Source organism: Pogoniulus pusillus, chromosome 31 (genome assembly GCF_015220805.1).
Source record: "Pogoniulus pusillus isolate bPogPus1 chromosome 31, bPogPus1.pri, whole genome shotgun sequence".
NCBI lineage: Eukaryota > Metazoa > Chordata > Aves > Piciformes > Lybiidae > Pogoniulus > Pogoniulus pusillus.
The window spans coordinates 3,969,495-3,993,070 of NC_087294.1; the positions used below are offsets into that span (position 1 = coordinate 3,969,495).

The following is a 23,576-nucleotide window of genomic DNA, read 5'->3' on the forward strand; positions in this document are numbered from 1 at the left end:
GTAGTTGGTGTCTTTAGTTTCAAACTAATTTTGTAAGGAGAGAATAGCAGTTGATTTGGTAAAATAGTAAGATCATTGTCACTAACTTTGTGAGAATGATTGGTTGCTTATGTTCAAGAGAAACAGCCAGAAAGAGTTGGTCAGTGTTTTGGAGCCCTGGAGATGAGTACAGGATTTTTCCATGTTAAAATAATGGTAACATCTAAGAAAGTCATGTTCCACTCTGACTCAGTTTAGTGTGTATCTGCCTACAGGTTTCTGGAAACTACATTAAAAAAATGTATATAAATTTAGCTTAGCACACCTGGCCAAAGCCCAACTGGAAATTAATTTGGCTTTTGCTGTTAGAGAACAGGAAATCCTTCTATAAATATATTAGCAGCAAAAGGATGACTAAAGAGAGTCTTCATCCTTAATTGGATGCAGAGGGGAACACAGTGGCAAAGGATGAAGAAAATACTGAGGTACTCAATACTTTCTTTGCCTCAGTCTTTAGTGGTAAGACTAGTTGTTTGCTGGATACCCAGCTTGCTGGGCTGGGAGATAAGAATAGAGGGCAGAATGAAGCCCCTGTAATCCAAGAGGAAGTGGTTAGTGACCTGCTGCCATCACCAAGACATCTGCAAGTCTGTGGGGCCTGAGAGCATACACCCAAGCATACTGAAGATACAGCAAGAGGAGAAGGCCTCCAATTCTCCCAGGGGAGGTTTAGTTTGGATAACAGGAAAATTTTATTTACTGAAAGAGTGGTCAGTTGTTGGAATGGGGTGCATAGGGAGGTGGTGGAGTCACCATCCCTGGAGACGTTCAAGAAACGTGTGGCCATGGCACTTTGGGACATGGTTTAATGTCATGGGGGGTGGCATGTCAACAGTTGGACTCAGTCTTAGAGGTCTTTTCCAACTGAAACAATCCTGTGACTGTCTTACTTTTGTCTATATTAAGTACTTAGTAATTCTGAGTTATTTCCACAGTTTAAGTGGGCCACTATACTGCAATACATTACTCTGGGTACCTGTAAGCTGTACCTGTTGGAAATTATGGCAAATGTAGTCTTCTGTCAGCTGCTGAAAGAAAATTGACTTAGAAATAATTATTTGGGGAGAGGGAATTGAAAATTTTTGTTTCAGATTATTTTTTTTCAGAATAGTGGTTTTCTTCTTTGTAATTTCATTTACATGGTGACTTTTATGTTCTTGACAGTTACTGTCAAGTCTGCATACTCAAATCTGTAACTTTTATTTTCTGTTTTGATAGACTTTTTTCCCCCCTGTGATTATTTGGTATGTCACATTATTAGAAACAAACAAAAATACCCCAAAATGGCTTGGAGGAGTTCTTACATCGCCACATCAGGCATTGACATTTGCATCCATATAATTAACCAGAAATGTGAATAACACTTTTTTCTTCGGATTTATTTTGGTAGGTTAGAGGCATCAATTTGGTTTTTTCCCCTCCTGTGTCCTGCACTTTGAGTCTTAAGATCCTGTTCATCTTTAGCCTTTCTCTCCCCATTTCCTGAGCTTTTTTGAAAGCATTTATGGTTTTGATTTGGGAGTTCTGTCTCTGTTTGCCAACTTCCCTAGCATGGTAGAGTGGGGAAAGATAATGCAGGAGGCTGTTGCTCTGCCTATGGCTGGGAGGGTTTCTCTCCATTAGCTCTGCTGCCGCCTCTCCCTTGTCTGAGGAAGGGCGGGCTTTGATGGATCTTTTAATATGAGTATCATCTTCCAACACAGAGCATGGGAATGGATTAGCCTAGAGGGGATAAGAGTTGTTCTCTGAGATAGTATTTTAAGGAGGACATCAGTGAGAATCCTGCTTCACATCCACTTCCCTGTGTTTTGCCAGAACTGTTCTGTGTATGCATTGGTAGCTTTGAAATAATTTTCTGCTGTTAGATGTTAAAAAAACTAACAAATACATTTCCTAGCCTCTGATTCATTTGCTTTTCATCTTATCCTTTCAGATGGCATGCTGCATGCTTACATGAAGAACAATTAATGAACTATTTAAATGACTTGATTCTTTTCCTGAGTCAGAGTGGCTTTTTTTCCAGTACTCTGGTGTACATAGTCTTGAAACAGATTCTTAGTAATTAACTAAAGAAAATAAGATGAGAGGATAGTTGTTGCATGTGTGCAGTTGCAAGTCCTGCTGGAATACAAGTTTCTCAGACAAAATAAATTCAGAAGTGAAAAAGATGCTGCCAGGATAAACTCTGGGACAGAGCTTGAGCTGTAATGTAGTTTACTAGGGTCTACCAGCTGATATGTGTGGAGATACTGAAAACAAATAAGAGATGACAGATAGTGGTATTGTGCTGGTTTTCTATTTTTTAAAGAAAAAATATAGGTTTTCTATTGATAAAGTACAAATCCAGTCACTTTAAAAATAAGTTGTGTGTGATTTTAACTCTTAATAAAGATTTTTATGGATTACTGTGTTGGGTAGTTATTTCTTGGTTGGGAAGAGATGATTGCTGAATTCTGAGTTGCAGTAATTAATCAGAACTGTTTTGACCGGATGCCTAATGATAATCTTCCATCCCAGTTATTTCAGTTTATTGTTGGAGAACATTGCAGAGCTCAGTAAAGTCCCCCCAAATCTTCTGTATAGGCAAAATGGTAGTGATGGTACTGAAAAGGAAAACTGATGAAATCAGGAAAAATGCAGTACAAATAGAAGAGGATCCTGGTATTATGAAATGAACTTGAAGAGACTGTGTCCAGAGAGAGAAATCCACGGAGTGAAAATAGAGCACAGAAAGACTGAGAAGAAAATTTTGCTTAAAATCAGTGAAAGACACTGTCTCTGGCATACCCCTGGTTGTTAGGAGCTGTGGGGAGGCTGCTGCTAACTGATTGCAAAGGCAAGGACCACCCACTCCTTCCTTCTCACCCAAGAAGTTGCCTGTAAACAGAGAGAGGCTGTTAGGCAGCCTGAGTACAGTTCTTTCTGTGGTTTTGCTTTTACAAACCCTGCTGTGCAAGTGTGGTGTTTGCTCTACATGAGATGGTGAACTTCTTTGCTTATGTTCACTGGCCAAAGCCTAGAAGTTGCTCATGCAGTTCCTCCATCAGCTCCCCAAGGTCTCAACCTTTCCTGCAGATAGGTGCTATTGTGTGTCTTGTGCTGCCCTGTGGTCTTGGCCAAGGGAGGGGACAGCTCGTATCTTAGGCACTGTTGGGTAATTTGTGACTTGGGTTTGCTATGTTCACTAAGAGGGATTTCAAAGGGTGGTGAGATCATCCTCATGCTCTCTTGGTGCATGCTTGTCTACAGTTCCTTGGAGTTTTTATTTGGTTTTGTTGTTTTCTTTAGGTCCAAGTTGTTCCCTATAATCTCTTTCCCCTTCACCAAGCTGGACTGTAAGCACTTTTTTGTTAATATTACTGAGGTGTTTTACTGCAGCAGCAATGGTGATTACAAGACTACTACATTTTGGCTAACAAATGCAATAAATGTGATGAAAATCCCCCTGTGTTTTACATTTCACTGCATAACATGTTTGTATAACATGTTAAACACTTCTGTCTGACGAAGAGTTTTCCGCACAGGTAAAATGTACTTTCCATGGCACTATTCTAGCGTTGCTGTGGGAAGCAGCCATTCCTGCTCGCTTCTCTCTCCCTGCATATCATAAGCCTACATGTCCCAGTGTTTTAAACGTGTTTTCTTGCTTCTCCCCCACCCTTTGAAGGATAATTTTTGAGCCTGTCTTGCAGTTTTACGAGGCAAGAGGCTGCGTTTTGGAGGCCACAGCTTCCCCCGGCGTCGGGGAGCTGGCGGATGCGCTAGGCGGTAGCAGCCAGCTCCCTGCCGAAGTGCGCCGCTGCGCGAGCGCTAATTTGGCTTTTTGTATTCTCCTCCTGTCTGTTTGTGGTATTTAATGCTCTAACATCTCTCTGGTTGGGTGAATCCATATGTCATTCAAATGGGAACCTGTGCCTTGCCATTGGCCTGACAGCCACTCAGCCGTGGAGCACAATGATAAAATTATGAAAACTGTGTCTCTGCTCACTGGACCAGTGGAATTTACAAGCACTTCTCCTCCTTGTGCCTAAACACTCTGGTGCTGTGCCTTAGCTCACATGGTAGATTTTTCTGGATTATAATCTTTGCCAACAGTGTGAAGGTGCACTCATGTCAATTTTTTTTTTCCCCTCCCCATTTTTATTTCTGTAATCTCTGTTGCTTTATTTGTAGACATGTGCTTCTCACAGACAACATCAAAAGTCAGCTACCTGCTTTAATAAATGTTTTGCTTATGTCTGTAAAATAAAAGCAGAAGATTGTCACCCTTCTCTGGAGGTGCTGGAATGAGTCCAGAGAAGGGCAGCAAGGCTGGTAAGAGGCCTGGAGCACAAACCCTATGAGGAGAGGCTGAGGGAGCTGGGGTTGTTTAGCCTGGAGAAGAGGAGGCTCAGGGGGGATCTCATTGCTGTCTACAGCTACCTGAAGAGAGGTTGTAGCCAGGTGGGGGTTTGTCTCTTCTCCCAGGCACCCACCAATATAACAAAGGAGACACAGTTTCAAGTTGTACTGGGGGAAGTGTAGGCTGGATGTTAGGAGGAAGTTGTTGGCAGAGAGAGTGATTGGCATTGGAATGGGCTGCCCAGGGAGGTGGTGGAGTTGCCGTCCCTGTAGGTGTTCAAGAAAAGCCTGGCTGAGGCACTTAGTGCCATGGTCTGGTTGACTGGCTAGGGCTAGGTGCTAGGTTGGGCTGGCTCATCTTGGAGGTCTCTTCCAAGGTGGTTATTTCTGTGGTTCTAAGATTTTTATGATAAGCATCTGCCTGCTGCTTGGTTCTGTCAATGTATCAAACAGTCATTATAAGAAATGTTATTTATGTGCAGATTCCATTTACTTCAGCGTTATGTATAAAGCAATAATTGTGTGCTGGTAAAGCCACGTCTGTAAAATCATGGTTTAGGCTTTTTGTGTCCCTCTTGTGCTATGGTGCAGAAAGACACCCTAGAATGGCTAGCAGGAGAAACTGGCTCCCGATTAGTCTTCCAATTGATAGCCTATCATAACTTGTGTAGTACCTTTCCTGACCGTTGTCATCAAACAGAAAGGTTGTGGGAGGTGCTTTTAGTCTGACACATTACAGAGCTTTTTCTGGGCTTCCTGCTCTCCTCATTGGCCTTGCTGGTAATAGTGTAACAGGGGAGTTACCTTTCACATTCGTGATCTATGAAAATTTTAAACCTGAAATCTTTATTTTCTGTTTGCCAGCTAAATTATGTGCTGCTTTGTGAAGTGTAGACAGATCCATACTCCTTGCCCCAAGGATATAGCAGTGTAAATCCCTCAGCTCATAGGTTCATGTGTGCATCTCTAGTTTCAGCAGTAATGTTGGTCCTGTTAAGCTCAGTGGCACTACTTGTGTGATTTAAACTTTAAAAATGCATAGCACTTTGTAGAGCTGGAACATGAATAACATGTCATGGGAAGAAATAAGGACGTGGTGGGGAAAGATGCATAGAAAAGGCAGAAGGTTTCGCCGAGTTTGTGGGGCTTCTTTGGAAATGTATGCATTGCAACTGGGACTGCCTTCGTGGGGTTATTTAGAATGGAAACTTTAATAAATTATAAGACCTATATAGCAAGTACTTCAAATTCATATATTTCATGAACCCAGCTGTAATGTGCTTTTTAGAGCTCTGTAAAGCACTGCACTACATTGTGTGTCTGCCCTGTTCATGCGCTGAATTTCTTCCCTACCCCTTTTATATTACTGCACTTGAGAGAGTTTTCACTTGCTAGTTGGAACAGAAGCTGAAGGGGATCTTTAGGAAAGCACAGTCAAGCAGACATAATAAATTTTGAAAGGCATAAAAACCTACCTCCCAATTGAGGGAGGTAAAGATTTACAATACATCATAGAAATACTTTTATTCAATAGAGCAAAAACCTGACTTAGTAAAGCTTTCATACTGCAAGGCAGTGGAAGAGCCTTTTGCAATCTAACAAGTTGTTTTCTTTTTTACTCAGAAGGTGAAGTAAGTTTATTTTCAGATCAGTTACAGGCAACAGAGTAGAAGAAGCAATGCTTTTAAATAGGTGCTTGCCTTGTTTTTTGTTCTCTGATGCACAGAACGGTTGCATTGGATGTTAATTATTTGATTACATGGCTTTTCTTCTGGAGAGACGTTGAGATACACTGCACTGAAGCAGCTTCTTTCCTCAAGGGACTGGGTCCTCAGTGAAGAGCTTCCTAGGAAGAACAAACACCAGTGAAACAAACCAGCATTTAGGTGAAGGTAGCATCTAGTACTGCAATCCTGGTGTGCCTTAAAGTGTCACATTATATAATCAGCTGCTTTTAAGGGTCCTTGCTTGGCAGCTTACTTAAAAAAAAGTCACCAACCCCAAAACCCACCTCTGGCCCAAGATGTTCAGAAAATGTTTTCTAAACACTCCTAATTTTCCAGACTGAACAGCACATATGTCTTTAAGTTTGAAGACAGACTCTTCTCTCAGATTGATAATTTACTGATACCACATCCAGAGCTGCTGAGAGAACTGGAGTATGAAGATTTGTGGATTGCTTTTAGCAACATAGACTATTAATTTATTTTACCTTTCTAACAGCCCTTTTACTTCTAAATGTTTAGGTTTTCTAAAGAACTCTTATTTTTTATCATAAAGCATTGCTGCTTTCATTTAAAGAGTATTTATTACTGCTTCTCTTCTAGGTGAATGTGACGACATAATTTCCCCATCAATTTAAAACGTAGTAATAGGGCTGGGTTTTGCAAGCATGCTGCTCTGTGAGAGGAGGAAAGAAAACAGATGGACATCAGAATTGTTTCATAATGGAGCTTTACCCAAAAGAGATTTCCCTTGCTGCAATTCAGTATAGAAATTGACTCGTCTAAGTGGAAATCACTAATTTCACTTTTTAATCGCTGAGTAAGACTTGTAATGCCATTTCCTTCCTTGGAAACACATTTTTATAGCCTTCTGAAGGTATTTATAGCTACTGTATTTGTGTGGGTTGTTTGGCTATCATCAATGTTTTGAATGTTGGTTTTAGTTTTGAATCACAAATGCTTTGCAGCTTTCTTAGCTTAACTAAATTTCTTCAAACGTTGTGATCTTGGTGAGTAAATATTAGTACATGCCATAGTTCTTTATTGGATCTCTTTTCTGTAAAACTAGGAGTCTTGATGATTTTAAACCCAGAGGATTTATTTTATTTTTACTTCTTGACATGAAAGAAAAGATGAGTAAAAGCTGAAGGACTGCACTGAACAAACATGGATTACTTAATGATTTTGGGTTGGTTTTTGTATTGTTGGTTGCTTTTAATTGGCACTGCTTCCACTCCTCTCCCTTTTCTCACCCTGCCACTCCCCACCCCCTTCAGTTTCTGTGCTGTATATTTAAACCAGAGGTCAGTTTGGCTCAGTGTGTTGTTTAAAATACACTGCAACTGAACTGCTAAATGGAACAACAGCATCAGCATAAAATGCAGAGACCATATTAGGTCTGAGAGGATGGAAGTGCACATAGGTTATCAATAAATACCCAAATCGAAGTGAGCTTACTGCATAGATGTATTTTTCTCATAGTGAACTAACAGTGGTTTTGAGCCTCAGTCCTCTTCTCATCACAGAGTAATAACCCCAGTCTGTGCTGTTCGTGTTTTCTCCTTTTCTTTCTTCTAACTCCCACAGCACAGCTTTTTCAATCCAGCATTCGCTGCACATGTTCCAGTCATGAGGTTACAAAGCTGACATTGCAGTCTCAGCAGAGGTTATCTCTTTAAAATTCCCTAAAATTCCCCTTTGGCACATCCAGTTTGGCAGCTGGGTTTCAGTAGGAAACTGATGGAGCCACCCCCTCCCCTTATGTCCTTTATAAAAATAGAAATCTATTAAACCTCTGGCCAGAAGGGCAGATGGGTAAGTACTCCCTTCAAAGCAGACAGTGCTGCTTCCGAAGCTTTTCTCCCTAGTTTTGTACTCTCAAAGTAATATTTGTATACTTCAGACTAGTAGTGGAGCATACCTGCTTTTAAAATTGAAATGCAAATTGCCTGTTGTTCTTCAGGATGTTGGTCTGTGTTCTGGAAGGTATATACAGCTGCTGAGAAGTATTGACCTGTTGTCCATAACGTTTTAAATAGTTACACAACTATAAAACAAAAAGCTTAATCTTTGAAGCTCTTGCCTGAACAGTGCTGTGGCTGGTAAAGTACAACTGGAACTCAGAAAGATTTGCCAATCCAAGTTGGCAAATTACTGCAAACGTAGACAAGTTATCACTGACCTAACAATAGTCAAGAGCTATCTAAAAGGGCATTGTCCAGTTGCATTTTACAAGGTGGCTTTACTTTCATGCAAGCAATGTTCCTGAAATGCATTAATTATTTGTTTCTCTTTTCTGCAATGAAGGAATGGGGAGAGAATTGTGATTGTGTCCCTCTCTGCCTCGCTGCTTTCCCCTTGCATGATATTCTGGGTTAGAGCTGCAATGATTACTTTCCTACTTGAAATGAGTTGAATTTTCCAGCAAAATTTAGGTATTTGAGCTTGAGGCCATCTGAAAAGCTGATGCCTTCCCTGAAAGCCAAGAAGATAAGCTCTTTTTATATCTTCACTTTGGGCAGCTGCTTTCTCATGTCACCTATATATCTTAGAGGGCTCTACATGTCTTATCTTGAGGAGAGATGGAAGTTGTTACTTTTTGTATGAGGTGCATTTTTGGAAGTGAGAATTGTGAATTTGGATTCAACAGAGAGAGTCCAGGAAAACCTCTCTAGTTCAGCAGCAGCCAAAGCTGACCCAACTGGTAGCTGCAGTACCACTTCTTACGTGGCCTCTGAGTTATCTGACCATGTTGAGGTTTTTTTTCCTGTGCACTAAGGCACTGAAAGGCTCTCCATTGATTTTTTTTTTTTTGCTGGTTTAGTGTGGAAGAATGGCTCAGTAGAGGAGTAGACCAGTAATGGGAGAACTGACAGGTTAGAAGATGGCAAGACTCTAGAGCAGTAGGTAGATTGGCTTGGAACTGTAGATCACTTGTGTTGGTGCTCTGGCCCCCAGAGCATCATACAAAAGGTGAACAACTCCCAGGGTGTCCTGCTGGCTTTCCAGAAGAGACAGTCTTGTTTCATGTGGTGCTTGCTATCAGGAGACCTCTTCCTTCCCTACAGACGTGGGCACTGGGCATGCTTGAAGCAGGAAACCACTCTGCATATTAGATAGGGAGCTCAGGGGCATTTTGCAATGGGTGTTTCCTTTAGAGTATCTTTGAATGGCTCTCTCCTGAGAACCTGTGCTTCTTCCTTTGCCTAGCAGTCTGTCAGCCCCTCTGGAAAACTGCAACAGCAACTGCTCTTTTGACTCACTCTGCCTGATGCTTGCAATGTGTCTTTGAGGACTGTGACCCCCCTAAATAAGTTACTCTTGTCTCTCTGTTGATGGTCAACAATGACTGCATGCACCTGACACCCAATACAAATCCCATATGATTTGCGCAGAGTGTTGCATTTTCTTACTGTAAATTACTATCTATATTTTGTTTGTATCAAGGAAAGCCTTTGTTGACCACTATTTAACCATCTTTGAGTCACCCTGAAGCCCTTTTCTTTTTATGTTGCTTTTCAGTGCAATGAAAAGTCTACCTCCTTGTTATGCTTATTACTTCAACCACTCCTGATTTCCCCACCTCTTATTTATTAAGAACTCGAGATGCTTGTCATAGGAAACTACAGAAGTATTTTTATTCCTATCCTTCTTCATATAGATTCATAGAATGGTTTGGTTTGGAAGGCACCTTAAAAATCATTTAACTTCTGTTATCTGCTGGATGTTGGGAACAAAGTATCCCCCCAGACCCTACCAGTCTAAATTGTTCTAGTAAACAAGTGCAAGAATCTCCAAGTTTTGTCACCAGTCCAGATGACAAAGTGTAACACATTACGTGAGGACCCCAGACCCTACCAGTCTAAATTGTTCTAGTAAACAAGTGTAAGAATCTCCAAGTTTTGTCACCAGTCCAGATGACAAAGTGTAACACATTACGTGAGCACTTCAGATAGGTTAGCATTGAATTCTCACCACGTGTGCAGAGAATTAATGCAACAAAATGTTGACCACCTTCTGCAGCCCTTTTTTTGGAAAAGGCTGCTTCTTAACAGAGTTTTGTAAGGAGATGTGAGAAGATAAAGGGCTGAGTATTCAAAGGGTGTACATGGGGAGTGAAATGAGCAAGGTGTAGGATCCTCACTTGTCTGGTGCAGAGGTTCTTAATCGCCTCTCTCACCAAGGCTGAGTCTGGGCCGCTTTTGTGCTTAGTACAAGACGACAAAGGCTACCTGGGACACCTTTATCACACAAAAGCAAAATTAACTCTTCCATTTCCTGCTTGGCTGTTACTTTTGGCAAAATGAACTGCACCAGATGGGTGCCTTCACTCTTTCTAGGCTGGGTGTCTTGGAGTTAAAAAAAAACAAAACCCCAAGTTGATTGGTTTGTTTTGAACAGAAAGATTTCCCTGTAATGCAGCTGTCTTGTCAAAAGATGCTCTTCTAGACTTTACAGTTTGGAGGTACTGAATATTCCTGATGGATCCTTTAAAGTGTTTTAAAGTGTGTAATTGGGGCACTTGAGCACAAAACTACAATTATACACTTATGTGTTAATTTTGTGTACACAGAGATATTACTTCAGTCTGGTCATAAATGAGAAGGAAGCATTTTATTCTGAGTGTAAGAATTTTGTGAATGCTTCAACAAAATACAGAGGTTTGCATTATTGGGTTGGAAGGAAAGGATAATTAAGCTTTCAAGAAAGGGAAGGAATATGTATGGATACAGCAGAGATTCTTGGATATTTTCAAAGAGTAGTTAATACTATAAAAATGGGACCATAGTATTTGAGGTTAGTTACAATATGAGTTTTTAAGAGGGCAATTTTCAATGAATTAAAATGGGTCATTTTTTGCTAAGTCACATTTTGACTGTGAAGGATCTTGGATGTGGTGTTTTGGGTTCTCCTCTGTTCCGTTTTGAGGATAACGTTAGGTGAATTGTATTATTTGTATTCTGATACTTCCATTGAGCAGATGTTTCTCAGATTTACTTGTAGCTGATATGAGGAATAATTTACAGTAATAACCTTATTTTAAGTATAATAAAACTGTAATTATTTAAAAAATGTGGATGTGCTATATAGTTTCCACCATGAATTTAGAAGATTGGTGTCTTTGAAGTTTCTGTCAGGGCTCTTTTGATGTTTCCCAGAGCTAAGTAATAGGTCAAATTAAATAATAGAAATTGAATAAATCAAATATCTAAATTCTCAAGGAGGGGCTTGAAAGCTTTCTTTTAAAAATACTTGCAGCAATATTTGAAGTCATGGCTGTATTACAGCTATAAGTTATAGCATTTGAACAGTTATGTAAGTACTGTTATTTAAGAAGCTGAGTTGTTTCTTCATCTGTTCCCAATAGAGAAAGGGAAAGAAAAGCCTGCACAGAAAAGACTTGCATCTTCTTTTTTTTCAAATTGCTGATGCTGTTCAGTAAAACTCCTCTAAAGAAGAAGAGTTTTAGGTAGGGATTGCTTTGTATTTCTTCATTTTTCTCAGCAAGCACAAGTAGTCCAGTGTGTTTGCACGTGTTGAGGGGCTGTGCCACAGCAGTGGGAGCTTCATCTTTAGACAGTTAATGCTGCCCTGCAATAAATTATGCCAGACTGGTAGAGATGTAATCAAACTTTCTTATCCAGTTGGTTTAGCCAGTTATTCTGTTTGCCTCAGGATTCCTTGCTGTGGGGAATTTTTGGTGTCCAGATAAAAACTATAATTTTGATCCCGCTGTACTAGAAGAAAGTGCCAGAATTTGGACTGTACAAATGACTGTGTTCATCAGAGAACTTGCTGAACCTGAACGATAGCTGTGGGTGCTCATGCCTTTTTCTTTTGTGTGTTGACCTCCTATGCTGAGGATAATATTTGGGGATTGAAATCCATAATAAGAGCTTTGTAAATCTCTTCTCCCAGTACATGTGCATGGCAAGATTTTCGTTACTAGAAGAGTCATGCTCTTCAGAAAAGCAAAGGACTGGAAATAGAGATGACTTCTTGTGTAGCAGCAGCCTACTGCTCTGGTATTCCAGTCAGGCCTAGGAGTCAGAGCTCTGGGGACTGACTTCTAAGTGGCCATCTCTTGAACAACCTATGGCTGTGAGAGGGGTTCTTTGTACAACACCTGAAATCAAGTGTACTCCTTGGCTGTTAACTTCATACTGAAGGCTGTGAGAGGGGTTCTTTATGCAACACCTGAAATCGAGTGTGCTCACAGTATCACAGTATCATCAGGGTTGGAAGAGACCTCACAGATCATCAAGTCCAACCCTTTACCACAGAGCTCAAGGCCAGACCATGGCACCAAGTGCCACCTCCAGTCCTGCCTTGAACAGCTCCAGGGACGGCGACTCCACCACCTCCCCGGGCAGCCCATTCCAGTGTCCAATGACTCTCTCAGTGAAGAACTTTCTCCTCACCTCCAGCCTAAATCTCCCCTGGCACAGCTTGAGGCTGTGTCCTCTCATTCTGGTGCTGGCCACCTGAGAGAAGAGAGCAACCTCCTCCTGACCACAACCTCCCCTCAGGTAGTTGTAGACAGCAATAAGGTCTCCCCTGAGCCTCCTCTTCTCCAGGCTAACCAATCCCAGCTCCCTCAGCCTCTCCTCATAGGGCTGTGCTCAAGGCCTCTCCCCAGCCTCGTCGCCCTTCTCTGGACACGCTCAAGCATCTCAATGTCCCTCCTAAACTGGGGGGCCCAGAACTGAACACAGCACTCAAGGTGTGGTCTAACCAGTGCAGAGTACAGGGGCAGAATGACCTCCCTGCTCCTGCTGGCCACACCATTCCTGATGCAGGCCAGGATGCCACTGGCTCTCTTGGCCACCTGGGCACACTGCTGGCTCATGTTCAGGTGGGTATCAATCAGCACCCCCAGATCTCTCTCTGTCTGGCTGCTCTCCAGCCACTCCGACCCCTGCTCCTTGGCTGTTACCTTCATACTGAAGGCTGTGAGAAGGGGTTCTTTGTACAACACCTGAAATCGAGTGTGCTCCTTGGCTGTTAACTTCATACTGAGGCACTAGACTGAAGTATGTGTGGAGCAGTTCCACGTTAGTAAAGCACAGAATTGTTGAGATGGGAAGGAACCTCTGGAGGTCATTTGATTCAACTTCTTTGCTCAAGTGAGGCCATCTAGAGCTGCTTGCCCTTGTGGCTTTTGTATGTGTCCATGGATGGATATTCCACATCCTGCTTGGGCAACCTGTGCCCGTGCTCAGCCACCCTCGCAATGACAAAGTATTTTCTGATGCTCAGAGGGCACCTCCCGTGCTTCAGTTTGTGCCCTGCCTCTGGTGCTGTCACTGAGCACTGCTAAACAGAGCCTATCTCTGTCCTTTTCACACCCTCCCCTCAGGTGTTTTTATACACAGACACAACCCCCCTGAGCCTTCTCCAGCCCACACAGTCCCATCCCTCTTATCCTTTCCTTATTTGTGAGGTGCACCAGTTCCTTTGTCGTCTTGGTGTCCCTTCGTTGAACTCTCTCTCTCTCCTGAACTGGGTGGTACAGAACTGAACACAGTACTCCAGATATGGCCTCACAGGCACTACTGGCAGTAGTTTGTCTAATGCAGCCTAAGATGCCATCAGCCCTCTTTGTGGGAAGGGCCTGTTGCTGGCTATGTCCAACTTGGTGTTCTTTGCTGATAGACTAGTGGAAATGGACACTTGTGGGTGGGAAGAAGAGAAAGGCACATTTTAGCTTTGGAAGCCATCAAACTAAAGAATGGTAAAGACAGCATTGGTATCTTTGGAGGAGAATGTTACTGAATTGAAAAGAGCATCTTTTTCTCTTGAAAAAGACTGGAAGCAAGAAGGAAAACTCAAGGGTGTGCAAGATGTTGGGGAAGTGATGCTAAACTGTGTGTGTGTGTGTGTGTGCATTCTGCCTTTTCTCATTCCTGCAATAAAATAATACTTTTTTCATTTCTTTTAGTGATTAATATTGTGTGCCAGAAGAGATGCAGAGTGAAAGCTGTTTTACAGAGGGATTTTTCAGTCTCTAGTAGCTGTGTTGGGAGTCTCCTATGTATTAATGCATAAAAATGGAGGATTACTCATGTGATTAGATTACCTGCTACTCGGATTCGACCCATACCTCTCATTTGTCTGCCTTGCTTTAGAAGGTCTGAACAGCACTGCAAATCTCATCTGAAGAAAAATTGATGTGTGTATTTTCTTAACCATATTATATTTTAACCACCATTTGAGAAATAGTCATCAAAGTGGTTAGCATTTGCCTGGAGAATAAATGGCAAACATAGTATTTGGTCACCAAAGACTTGTTTAGTCCATTCATAGCTCCATAAGAAGTGCCCTGCAATAAATTATTTGTTACAGGGTTAAAAATCAGGTTAAAACCAGGCATTTGCATTTTTGTTTAACTAATGGCTGGCATTTTGTTGGTGAGTTTAATGCTATTAGAGCAGTGAGAGAAAGTTTCCAATGTGCATTTTACTGAAGCACCAACCATTGGAAATGCTGTAGGGATCAGGCGCAGCTTGCATTGGTTGTAGCAGTTCTGATGTGTGTTTTGTTATGTTGGTTTGTAAAATGGAAATAAAAAAGAATAAGCAGATTACATGCTCCCTTCTACTTGTCTTGATCACTTAAAGAGAAAAATGGAAGACAGAGTAGAAGAATAGATTTCTGACTCATTGTGTGTCTGTGTGTATATATATAGGCACTGTGAGTTCTCTCTATTTCAAATACAATATATAAAAATAACTTTCAAAAAATACCTATTGCAAATTTTCAGTCTTCTCTGTGGTACTGCTCTGGGGGAATGGGTATAACATTATGGAAATCTCTCACTAGACATTATCATATTTTCATCCTTTAAACTGTAGAAAGGACCAAATGTTGCGCTAGTTCAAGCTGTAATGCAGTTTACAAATCAACACTAGCAAGCTCTTGTGCAAGAAAGGTTTCTTTGCATTGTTTCTAGACTCAGCTGTTTACCTCTCCCTTGAAACTAATTTTAGCTCATATAAACCATGGAAATTTGTTTGTTTGTTTGTTTGCTGGCTTTAGGGGAAGGTAGGAGTGGGAAGTGGTTGTGATATTGGCATAGATTTAGCATTTACGGCAGAGGTAGTTTTCATCAATTTCTGACAAGGGAATCAAAGTGTTCTTTTTTGGAGGGAGAGATATTGCTTTTCCTTATAAATGATTGGCTATTTTGTGGTAGCAGTCTTTATTTATTTGCCTCTCATCATGAAGAATAGCAAACTTATTCAAAATCTCAGTACATCAAAAATATGTCAATACATAAAACATAAGTACTATTCCATACTACAGTCTATGCAAAAAAACCCCAACCCAACTATGTTAATAAGATGTGAAGGTTGCACAGCTAAGAAGCCAGAAAACATAAATGATACGATTCGAGCAGCCACATTAACTGAGCCACATTTCACATCCTTTATATTTTATGAAATGCCTTTGACAGCCTAAATCAGAAAGAGAAGGTGCTACGTATGTGTAACACGTCTCAGTTAATGTTGCTTTTGGAACCTTAACATCTATATTTTTTGACTGGAGAGTTTTTTTTAATCATGTGATCTTTGTAGTTTTCTAAATTCTATTTTTTGAATGCTTTCTCTTTTTTAGAAGAGAGGAAAATTGCCTGTACTAATTAGCTCATGTTGCTTTGATTTAAGCGACAGTAAAAGGCAGCATGTAGAGAGTACCTCGTGACAGGTACACATTTGATGCCATATACATTGCACTGACAAGTGGTGTAATCATGCTGCTAAGCACTTTCTAAGGAAATGAGGGCTACAGGCAGGTGTTTGAAGTCCTATCCTTTCTGTCCTGGACGTTAACAGTAGTAAGGGTACTGCATTGCAGGCTGCATCATATTGTAGGTGCTTCAGCTACCTTTTTAAATGAACTGCACCAGAGTTGCTTGCTTTTCTACAAGAAGCAGTTTATCTACAAGAGTTTGGATCCCCTTCTGACTTAATTTACCCTTCTACACAGCACAGCAAAGTGGCCTTGTACAAATGTTGGTGTAGGCACCTTCAGATATTTGGACTAGTTTGCAGATCTGCGTACTGCAGTGCAGTCTGCGACATAGGCGTACATTTAATGACTGCAAAATCCGCTACCTTCTAAGGTCTGCAGTGGGGATTACTGTGCTGTGTGGCACAGAAGCATGCTTTTCCTACCTTTGCTTCCTTGCTTTGAGTTGCAGGGTGGACCAGTATCAGGCCCAGTGTTAATATTTGAAAGGCTTTCAATGAGATTTTTAAGTTCGTACTTCAGTGTAAAGGCAAACAGTCTAGGCAAGGCAGAGGCGAGTGTTGTGATCAGTCTATTGGCAAGAGGTCAAAGCTTAGTGATAGGAACTAATAGCATTTATAGAATGTATGGATAAAATGCCTCAGCACCAGGATTTCTGATCTACCTCTGATTGACAGCCTTGGGTGCTACCATTTTAAAACTTAATTTCATTTTAGGATTTTTAGGGATTTTTTTGGTCAGAGGCATTCTTGCAACTTCTGTTAAGCCTGGTGGACATGGAAATGGTGATTTGAGACAGAATTCTCTCTGTGCTGTGATAGACTCCTTCCTGCTCCTGGATGTGTGCCAGAGGGTTTCCCAAGGCTGTATATGCATATTTTTCTTCTTTCTGTAATTCAGGTGAATGTACAGATGAAGACCTGAGCTTGTGTGAACTCAAAATTTCTAGATATGAACTGAAAGTTTTTCTTCTTTTTCAGTACATCAAAGTCAGCAGGTTAGTGCAGAGAAATCCAGGCTTCCTTTTTGGTCTTTTTTCCTCTTTTTTTTTTTTTTTTTGGCAGAAGTCTAGCTTTGAAAATCTAAGAACAAAGGATTAGATGTTTCAGAAAAATAGAATTTTACTTGAAGGTTTGATGGGAACAGTGTGATGCCTTGCTTTATAGTGATTACTGAAATGACCACTATAAAGGGAAAATAATTAGAATCAATTTTACCTATAATGTCTTGCTGACTGCAAGTGCATGTTATTTAATTCCTGGTTTGAAGTACCAGGTAGTGTTTGGGTTTTTTTGTGGGGGTTGTTTTCTTGGGGTTGTTGTTGTGTTGGTTTTTTTCCTCTGGGAATCCCACGCCCTATACATTTTGTATTCTAGTTTCTATAACAGTGTTCTCAGTATTCTAATCACAGTGTTACAGTTACAAGGAAAGTGGAATGTTACTGATGATTACCTTTCTGAAGATGACACTTGTTTCACGATGTTCAGGTCTGTTTCACTGTTTCTAAGGGAAGCAGGCAGTTGAAGCAGGTAGTGTCATCCTTTCTCCTGACTGCCAGGCTTACTCTTGTCTTTGGAGTTCAGATTTTCTCCTCTCTGTAAGTAGGGCTTAATGCTAATCAGGCCAGACACACCCTTTACCACGTCCACTCCGATTTTTGTGTCATTACACTGTGGTTCAAGAGTTCTGACTGCTGCTGTTACCTCCTGTTGACATTATCCAAGGTCTGCCTTACTTTTTGGGCAGCGAATAGATTGCAAGGAGAAGCAATGATTGATGTTCCCAGGACTCTTTCTGTGTAGTCAGGATGTCATGGTGACTGGCATGTTCAGATGGGTCCCAAAGTGACTTGACAGAGCTTTTTGTGATAAAGGACATGGAAAGTTTCTTCCATTACTGACTGGATCTAGCCATTAGGATGTTTTTAAAGTGCACTTGCTGCATCTTGCTGGTATTATTAGTGCACCTGTGCTAACTCTGTTACATTATAATATTTTTTTTTTAATTACAGTGACTGTAATGCTGTCTAATGATCCTCCTCCTTTGACATTAGTTATGGATTATGCATGCAAAAATTGCTTAACACTTCCATTACTATCAAGGTATTACCTGGACAAAGAATGTCAGCTACAAGACCCCTTGTTCAAGCAAGAATTAAAGATAAAGGGCTAAGTTATGGGTTTAATTGGATTTCTCACAGTTCTTCCTTCTGACTGCCAATTTTGTTCCTCTTTTATTCTCATCCTTTCCTTGTTCATGTTCAGAGTGGTATAATCACTGATGGTCAGTTATATTTCTCCCAAATAATGCTTTTTGTACTGTGCAAGTCGGATAGGAGGCTAAGTAATTATTGCAGTTTCTGTGCTTGCCTAGAAATAGATTCAGACTTGTGCCTATTTTTTCTTGAGTGGACCCAAGAATGTGAGCATCACAACAGGCATGCAAAGTTTCCCAAATTGTCACCTCCTGTGTTGTGTGGCCACAAAGCATGTGGGTGTAAGGGAGGAAGGAGGGAGTGTTTACCTTAGGAAGAGGAGAGATGCCTGGGTCGTTCACTCCAATTGCCTTCAGATTTGTTTTGTTCTGGGGAGATTTTAATTAAGCTTTTTTATATGCTACTTAATAAACAATTGTCCATAAGCAATATCTTGTGATCCCCATCAGTAAAGCAGGAGGATTAATTCACATGTTGGTGTTTGTTATTTATTTAAATAGCCACAGAAATGATATTGAGTGTTCAGCTAAGGCAGTGGTGATGGGAATATGGCATCTGGAAGTACTTGTTGCATTTTTGTTTGGTGTGATTTGTGGGTGTTTGGTGACCAGGGTTCTTTGTTTGCTTGTTTTAGGGTGAGGGTTTTGTGGGGTTTGTTGTTGTTTTGGGATGTTTGTGTTGGAGAGATGAGATGGGAGAATACAGAGGAGAATTCCAACATAGCAACTGATACAGAAGGTCAGAAGAGCCCAGTACATATTTTTTTTAAACAAAAGTATCTGGAAGCAGATTGTAGGGTAAACATTTAAGAAATTGGAGCAGTCATCCAGCTTCTAGCAATCAAAGTGTTATTGCCTCTCCAGTTTGCTTATATTTGTTGCTTGCTACCTTCACAGAGCAAATTTTCATTGCTTTTCCGCAGGGCACAGAGAAGTATTGCAGGGAGGTGGTTAGAACATAGGCATGGCTATATCAGGTCAGATCAAGGGTTCCTGTAGCCTCATATCCTGCTTCCAGGGGAGGCTTTAACTGGATGCCTAAAGTCAGAACAAAGTAAGCATGTGATACTTCCCCCAATACTCTTCAAGCCTCCAGATATTTTCAGTTCAGGGATGTCTTGAGTCAGATTTAGCTCTGTATATTTGGTAACCATGAGAGAATGTATCTTCTGCGAACATGTCCAGTCTTTGCTTAAGCCTACATAAAATTTCAGCCTTTGAAACGTAATTTTGCAAGGGGTTTCAAAGATTCACTACCTCTGTGAGAACCTTTCTGCCTCTTGTTTTGATTTTTGCTTCTACCACCTACATTTAGTATCTCCTGTTGTTTGTGTTGGACAAGATGGTTTGGTAACTTCTATCGTATTATTAATTCCTGGTACCTTTTCCATACTCAGAGAGCTATAGCTTCCTTAGGCACAAGCTGGTCCATACTTTTCATCATTCTTGTTGCATTTCTCTGAATCTTTGTGTTTGACCCTTCCCAATAAATCAAAGAAGGCTGTGGAGAGGGATTTTTTTTCTTCACAAAAGCTCTGTTAGTGGTTCCTAGTTCAGATCTTGATTCTTGTCTGTACTGATTTATACAGAAGAGTCATCAGTCCTTTATTGTCTTAAATCTTTGCTTTTGTTTTGTTGAGTTTTTTAAAAGCCATACTCCCATTTCTTACGCACCAAGGCAGTACCAAGTTAGAGTGTGTACCATCACTAGTAATTCATCCATTTAATTCTCTAACTTGTTTAGACCTCTGCATGGTCTTGAGCATCTTTCACCGTTCATTTGTCATTTTGCTCCTTGAATATTCCATCAGATTCCCTCAATGGAGAACTCCAGCATAGAAACCTCACAGGATTATTCCACAGTGCACAATGGGGCAAAAAAAATCCTGAAAGAAATAGTTCATCTTTAATGGTCTCATTTCTCTGAATCTCCTTTTATACCTTGATCATCACTGGGTGCTTCAGACTCTGGCAGATCTCCTGTTCCTGATGCGTTTGAAGCAATGATTCATTACTCACTTGATTCCCTATCTTAGCTGTTCTGCCAGTTCTTTCTGGCCTGTCTTACTACATTTGAAGTGCCAGAGTTTACATTTGGACTTGGTGTTGGCTTACTGAAGGATGCCTTTTTCCTTCTAGAAACCTGCCATGAGCCATGCTGATGTCCCTTTGCTCTTTTCAAGCCTTTCTTAAGTGGTGCATATTAGTACTGTGCTTTCCATGTAGTTGTTGTTAAGATGCTTTGATGCTGCCAGTCAGATTTTATTTCTCATGTCTGTCTGTTAGAACTTCATTTTAACAAGCCTTCTCCTTCTTATGTATTTATACTTTCTGAAGTTAAGCACAACAGTAGTAGCTTAGTAGATTGCTCTTTTTTCAGTGTTCCTAATAGAGATGCTCAATTTAGCTGTGTTGTGGTCATTGGTGCTTAGTGGTTCTGCAGCTGTAGGATGTAGATGACTCTTGCTGCTCAGGGCTGAGCCAAAGGGAGCAATGCAGACTCCTTGAGCACCATTCATTGGAACCACTTCTGTCTGGTACTTTGGTCTCTCTGCTTGCTCAGTCTTCATGGGAGGAGTCTTACACTTTGCCTTTGCTGATTTTGCTTTATGTGCTGCTGTTAGTGTTGCCATGCTCTGGCCATGCTTGGTGATCCCCATGCTCATTCTTCCAATACAACTGCTGCTAGTGCTTTTGTTTAAGTCTTTAATGTTCTAATGATCCATTTTTTCTTCTGCTTCTCCCCTTTTATGTAGAAGAAAATGCATTGTTGGATTTCTTAATGCTTTCACTCTTTGATTCTTCTTCACACCTTCATGTGATGACCCAAAAACTCCATGCCATTTTTTGGAATCATGTCTTCTCTTAATTCCTGCTCCTCAGTTTAAAATTTCACTTTCTTGATCCTTCAGTTCCAGTGTCCTGACTCCTGTGTTCAGGTGTGCTCTACCCTTGCTGTACAAATATTTTTATCCAGCAAATGCTGCAGTTTCTGGTGAATCTGTTCTCTTGTTTTGTCCCCAACCTATCCCTCTGTCAGCCAGACATTCAAATTATGTTTTTCTGATTCATCTTCCTAGAAGACCATGTTTTGCTGTCAAGATCTCTTTCCTTTTCTTCTTAGTGTTACTGGGACTCAGATGGACCACATCATAGGTCTCCCCTCAGCATTTCCTAGGGACCAATCCAGACTCTGTGACCTTTGCAGCTGACAGAGAGATCACCCATGTGGTCTTCTGTCAGATCCCAGCCTCCAGCTGTCTGTTTGCCTGATGATATTCCAACACACCCTTTTTAATTTGCATTATAAGGGCCTCATTTATGCATCAGCAGGGAGAGAGTATTTGTCAGAAAGCCTTGCTTTGGTCACAGAAATCTCTCACTGCCTGTGAGATGATGGTTAAGGAAACGGAAGCACAAGCAAAGAGAGCAAGTGCAGAAATGGGACTGTGATGCCTTGGAACCAGGGAGTCCTCAAGAAGTAGGACTACCAGCTTCTGACAGAAGCAGTGGGAGCAAATCAAGTTGTAATAGTAGAATCAGCCTAAACAGGTGTTCACATTTGCCTTTGTATTAGTATTATCACCTGGAAAATGTTACTGTACTGTTTAAGTATTGTAGTAAGTTATCTTCAGATAGAACAGGTATGTGTTAACAAGTTGAGTAAACAGATTTATTGGTGTTGCTGAAAGCCAGTGGGAGCAGTTCAGAGATCAAAGCATTTGAGACATCTGCTTAGAGCAGCGGTGTGCAGGACCAGCAGGAGGCCCATTCTAGAAGGGAGAAGTCCTGTGTTACATCAGTTATTCATCTGAAATGGTTATTTAAGAGCAGCCTCTGGAGAAAACCATGAGCACCTATAATTTGGGGAATATAGAGATGATCAGGAGAAGCTGATTGAAAGTGTGCTCTTTCAAATGGCCTGTTAATACAAAGCTTACAGACTGAACTCATTCAGAAGATTCCTCTGTTGTGATTGTGACTTAAAATCTCAATGTGTAGGGGGGGTCTCAGTGCACAATACATGTGTTGATTTGTCTGTTTGGAGGACCTGTAACAAGTTATTTTGCTTGCACTGGTGGTTTTGGGGGGTTGGTTGGTTTGTTTTAAAAGATAAGTCTTACTAGGAAAGACTGAACGAGACTGGGGCTTGGTGGGTTTTTGTAACCTCCGGGATTTTTGTGTAAGGCTCAAACACACAGGTGCTAAAAATCTGAGAGTTGCAGGCAAAACATTTTACAGAAACTCGTGCTTTATTTCTACAACAAAAGAAAAATATTATCTTTCAAAGTAGTTTTTGGAGTCGTGCCTTTTTTCCCCACGAATTTACTTTTGTGTCAGTGTTCCAGAAGGATTCCTCTGTCAACTTGTCTCAGCAGTATGCTCACGGAGAGCAAACACTTAAAATAACTGCTTCTGCATTGTGAGGCTGGGTGTTATGGGATCATGGTGTTCAGAAGCATGGCATTTGCCTTGCAAACTCTTCCTGGAAAGAGTACCTGTACAGAGAACTCAGGCCTACTCCTGCTCGAGCAAGAGGATCTAAGAGCTTACATTAACTGGCAAAGCAAAAGAGTGGGACTGTTGGGTCAGGTCTGTAGCGGTGGGTACTGCTTCTGATCAGACTGCCTTACAGGTGTGACATAGCTTGACTTGATGCTCTCTTACCTCAACTCATGTGTTTACTTTGCTTGGTTCTTCCAACAGATCCCACCTCAGTATGGTCAGCAAGGTGTAAGTGGCTACTGCCAGCAGGGCCAGCAGCCATACTACAACCAGCAGCCACAGCCTCAGCATCTGCCGCCCCAGGCACAGTATCTGTCGCAGGCCCAGCAGAGGTACCAGGCTCAGCAGGTAAGCAGCATGGTCTCTGCTACTGACAGTCTCCCTGGAGCTGAAAGTGTAAAAGTGGTCTTTGTGGAATGAACAAAAGCCACCCCAGCCCTTTTGGGGAGAAGTGCTCAAAATTCAATTAAATAACATGGACTCAGACAGCCTCCTCCTGAAAGCTCTGTGGGAGTATATGCACAGCTATATCTGTAGACACTTTCAGGTTTTATTCTGCCTTCAAAGTCAGTATACATACCTCAGCAACTATTAACTCTGCTTTTTAAAGAGAAGTAGCAGTTTCTTGTTCAGATGTCAGGGGAGACTGGAGGTTTTCCTTGCTTTGTTTTTGTTTTCCCCTCACAAGACACATACTGTTGAGAGCTCCTTCATCTACCATGGTCACTACTGTTTTGTTTTTCATTTTAGGATAGATGAGTTCAAGGTATTTTGCATCTGCTTTGTCAAGGGAGCTTTGTAAGAGATATTTTGAAATTATATTAGAGCTATTAATTTGAATGTTGTCAGTCTGCACACCCAGTTAGGGAAACTGCTTAATTCAATATCCATTGCTGTTCTTGAACTGTGCTGTATGTGTTAGCCATTGAAATTAAAGTGATTCTGTTTCTTAAGATCAGAGGTGATAGTGTATGGGTCTGCTTCACAGAGAATCATAGA

General features: G+C 41.1%; 1 protein-coding gene across 1 annotated transcript in view; it reads left to right on the forward strand.

Moving 5' to 3' along the window:
* ARID1B (AT-rich interaction domain 1B) overlaps positions 1-23,576 on the forward strand; it is a 362,844-nt gene that overhangs the window by 62,623 nt on the left and 276,645 nt on the right. The window contains exon 3 of the mRNA XM_064169371.1: positions 22,779-22,925. Within this exon, the coding sequence (XP_064025441.1) occupies positions 22,779-22,925 (147 nt within the window). The remainder of the gene's footprint in view (positions 1-22,778; positions 22,926-23,576) is intronic.